At 37.5% G+C, this 4,089-nt stretch overlaps 1 protein-coding gene and 1 long non-coding RNA gene across 2 annotated transcripts; both read right to left on the bottom strand.

The window, feature by feature from the left end:
• Positions 1-10: 10 nt before the first annotated feature.
• Positions 11-1,397, bottom strand: LOC106820164. The gene is made up of 3 exons (XR_001395571.1): positions 1,267-1,397; positions 765-981; positions 11-645 (listed from the first exon to the last, which is right to left on the bottom strand). It is a non-coding gene; the product is annotated as an uncharacterized LOC106820164 (long non-coding RNA).
• Positions 1,398-1,407: 10 nt separating this feature from the next.
• LOC106820163 lies at positions 1,408-3,732 on the bottom strand. The gene is made up of 5 exons (XM_014824707.1): positions 3,520-3,732; positions 3,150-3,292; positions 1,986-2,217; positions 1,672-1,696; positions 1,408-1,414 (listed from the first exon to the last, which is right to left on the bottom strand). Exons 1-5 carry the CDS (start codon positions 3,698-3,700, stop codon positions 1,408-1,410), a joined length of 588 nt encoding a protein of 195 aa, XP_014680193.1. The 5' UTR covers positions 3,701-3,732.
• Between the last annotated feature and the right edge of the window lie 357 nt (positions 3,733-4,089).

Genomic DNA, 4,089 nt, shown 5'->3' with positions numbered 1-4,089 from the left:
CCGAGCTAAATTACCATGAAAGAAGCAAATTTGAACTTTTTCTGAAACACAAAAATACTAAATACTAAAAAATACATGTCAACAACTCAAAAGGCAGTTGTGTAATATATCTACTCTTGATCATACTCAACATCAGTACTGAATATAATAAGTCTAGTTTTAATATAACGATATCAATGTTCCGAGCTAAATTACCATGGAAGCCTTAAGCAATTCATGTCAAATATAATAGACTTGAAGCAAATTTGAACTTTTTGTGAACCACATAAAAATACAAAATACAAAATAAATACATGATCAAGAGTAGATATATTACACAACTGCACAAGAAATGCCACTATACAGTGGCATTTCTTGTGTAGTTGTGTAATAAATTATATCTACTCTTGATCATACTCAACATCAGTACTGAATATAATATAAGTCTAGTTTTAATATAACAATATAAGAATATACAGCAGCTTATGGTACACGTAAATTTTTAGTTCAGTAGATCATCAAGTGGGTCGCTCTCTTCTTCCTGAGAGGAAGAACTTGCTGCTTTGGTGCACTCCATTTTTTTGGTTACTTCCTTCAGCTTGTTTGCCAACGATTGCCTCACTGCTGACGCGTGCACAGATGGCCCATGTTTTCGACAAGTGAGTTCTGAAATTAAACACATAATTAAAACACAATAACGTACAGGCTCCTTTACATGAAATGGAAGTAATTTATAGACAATATTTACATTCCAGTGTTTTCTCCTATATTTCAAAAAAACTTACCAACTATAGCATCAACTTTTAATTTGGGTCAAGTCTGTCCTTTTACTTGCCCATCCTTGAATGCGTTCGACTTCTTCCCAGTAAGGCTTTTGCCCACTAGCTCACTTGGAGCAAATACCAGCTGCAACAACCTTCTGGCATATGCGCTAGCCGAAGTCGCACTTCCAATTGCCAGCAAACTTGTTTTTTCTACAAGTACCCCTCGTCCAATATCAACCTGTCAACATGTAGTAAAACTAAGCATAAGAAATTTGCAAGAAAAATCATAAACCAATCACAACTTCAAAATACAATATACATATTTTAGCACATCATGTGTCATATTCCATTAAAACCAATATTTTCAGCAAACTATGTAAAAAAGTTAAAATAATCCATAACGAAACAATTCCTGAATTCATGAATGCTATATGACTATAATAGTAATTAATTTAAAAAAGAAACAATGTTCTTGCTAGATCAACGGACTGAAAGAAAAAACTCCAGCATTTTTATAACTCACTTTAGTCGTTTCTTTTATTACACGACCTGGTGACACCGAGTTGCTACAAAATGACGGATCCCTTCTGATCTTCTGGCCGTCTCCGAGCGTTGTTTTTTCATGCTCCTGCTTCACAAAAAATGTAGTCATTTAGGAAATTAATTAATATCTGAAAATTATATTAGCAAAATGTGTACTTAATCCACTTTCACAAGTTTTTAGCAGTTTTTATCTTATATGCTAGTATCAAACATATGCATTTAAATTTTAGAGAGCTGAGCACTGAATACAGCCATATGCAAAGCCCTACAACCGGAACTTGTAGTTCTGAAGCTACCCAAATCCTACAAGAACAGGTCAGGTTATCACATACATTCATTATATCAGGAGTAGATAATAGAAGATCTTCTATTATCTACTCCTGACCGTGAGTTCACCAAACACCCAGCATCTTGGAAAAGTAAAAGTGTTATCTTAAGAATTATATTTCTTTGCTAAAAATACGGTAATTAATTATGATAATCTGCACCAAAATATTTCTGCATTATCACTTTTGTGTTCATTCACTCCTGAGCAATTGTATCAACCATAATTATTAGAACTTGTAAACTCATCTGTTACGAATTTCTAAAGCAATGAATTTAAACAGTTTTGATCAGACCTCTAAGAACACCCATATTATACAGCAAGTTTGTGCATAACTGGCATAAGTAAAATTATAAAACAAAAAAATAACTCACCAGCAGCAATATCTTTATACTGCTTTACTTCTTTTTCTAGCGATCTGATCCTTTCCTTCTGCTCTCTATACTTCTTCTTTAGCCTGTCATACTTCTCACACTTCCCACATACCTCAGCAGTATTACTCTCATCCCGTTTCTTTCTCTCTAGATCATCAAAAAGGTTCTGGTCTCTACGGAAAGAGTCGACCTTTTTGACTTTACGGCTTGTGCTGGTAGAAGTTGTTTCAGCCTGAAAACATCAAAAAAACATTTATGTGTCATTGATTGTTATGTGTCGACGTGTCATGATTCATGTCTTATGAATTTGACTATATATATTGCTACATGCATGAATTAATCCCGTTTGCTCCTTTTCCTTTTTTAATGTGCAACTGACTTATCTGTCTGTTATACTAAAAATATTATTATTAAAAAAAGTGCAGGTTATAGGGGACAGGCGTCGAAAGATGGGCAGGAACGTACGCAAGTAGGTGGGTAGACAGGAAGGCATGCATGCATACATATGCGGGCAGGCAGGTGCGCCAGCCTGCTTGCCCACCTACCTGCCCGCGCATGCCTGCTTGCCTATACCAGAAGCCTATACCCACCTACTTGCGTACGTTCCTGCCCATCTTCTGACGTCTGTCCCCTATATAACCTGCGCCTTCCTACTTAAACATAAACTTCTCTACTATACATGATACAAGTGTTTCAGTTTTAAAATGAATTATAAAACGTGTAATACTGAAACATCTTTTGTCGAAAACCACATGCAATTGACCTCAGCCGGACATTTGTTTACTGAAGCTTGATCTCAAGCATGGCGTTGCGTAGCTCTAGAACTATAGCCCTTCGCTCCGCCACAGGCCAGGTATCCAAGCATGTGATCTCAGGGGCGTGTACAGTATTTGGACCAGGGGAGGGGTCTAACCGTAACCCAAACGTGCGAAGACGCGAAGGGGGGTGTGGGGGGCCCTCCCCCAGAATATTTTTGAAATTAGACCCCCTGAGATGCGTTTTCTGCGCGAGCAGAGAGGGGGGTCCGGACCCCCTGGACCCCCCATGTACACGCCCCTGGATCTCTAGCTGCAAAAATGGCTTATATTGACTTATTAAATGAAATTTATAAAACAATTAATTATTATTTGGACAAAGAATACTACTATTACTAGGCCTACTCACTGAGCAGTTCTCCGAACTTGATTCCAATTCTTCTCCATCCAAAACTTTTCGTTTTTTTGGACGAAGTCCTTTTCCTGCTGGTTTAGATTTTTCCAATTCCAGTGCAGCTTCTGTTCGTTTATTCTCCATGGTGTTCTGTTTACCTGTGCAATATAAACTGTTTAATAATAGACAGATATAAAAATACTTCATTCATAATTAAATATAACAATGCATTGCACAATACTTTGTCAATCATTGACTTTTATTCAATGCTAAATAATTTACTGCAACTTTAAGCACATAGTGCGCGTCTATCTATTCTAATACTTTAGCCCATCTGTGAACTAAGATATTGTAAAGTAAAAAGCTTTTTGCTCAGCGGACTCACCAAAATCCAGAACATATGCTGGTCCCGTTTCTTCTCCCCAAGGAAAATCAAATACTTTTCCAATAGCCTTCTTGAGAGTTTTCGTAGCAGCGAGAAACTTCAGCTCTTTACAGCATTCGCTCACCTCCACGACATCCCACATAGGTGGTTCTTCCACCCATTTAACTAATACCCAAGCCATTTAGCTTTGGACTTATAAATCAATGACTTGAACTTCCAGAACTATGAGTATGAACGAGTCAAGAAACACTGAACGACACCGCCACACCGGCAATTTGAATTTAGCGCGCCAGCGGTTGCTAGTGGTTGACTTCAATATAACGAAAACGCATTTTTAGGACTTCAAATTTCTCTATGGCTGTCCTGGCAGTACAACATGGGGTTGTTCTGTCATTACAAGATAGCCAGCTTTTCGGTGATGTCAAAACATATACAGACGCATTTTGCCAGCCAACATATCGAAACTCATTTGCTTGGATCAAATTACCAGGTTCTGCGTAGTTTTCATATCAATCATGGGTTCTTGACAAATACTTACCACCGTACTCGGTCACAAAAAACATGGACAGA

Source organism: Priapulus caudatus, unplaced genomic scaffold (genome assembly GCF_000485595.1).
Source record: "Priapulus caudatus unplaced genomic scaffold, Priapulus_caudatus-5.0.1 Scaffold7878, whole genome shotgun sequence".
NCBI lineage: Eukaryota > Metazoa > Priapulida > Priapulimorpha > Priapulimorphida > Priapulidae > Priapulus > Priapulus caudatus.
Note: the sequence above shows the minus strand (reverse complement) of the source record. Positions and strands in the feature narration are given on the sequence as shown.

Excerpts from the sequence above, each read along its gene's own strand:
- LOC106820163 (XM_014824707.1), bottom strand. The coding sequence starts at position 3,700 with ATGGCTTGGGTATTAGTTAAATGGGTGGAAGAACCACCTATGTGGGAT. Across the intron at positions 3,293-3,519 it reads AGCATATGTTCTGGATTTTG|GTAAACAGAACACCATGGAG; the intron begins GTGAGTCCGCTG and ends TATATTGCACAG. Across the intron at positions 1,697-1,985 it reads GTATAAAGATATTGCTGCTG|ATGCTGGGTGTTTGGTGAAC; the intron begins GTGAGTTATTTT and ends TACTTTTCCAAG.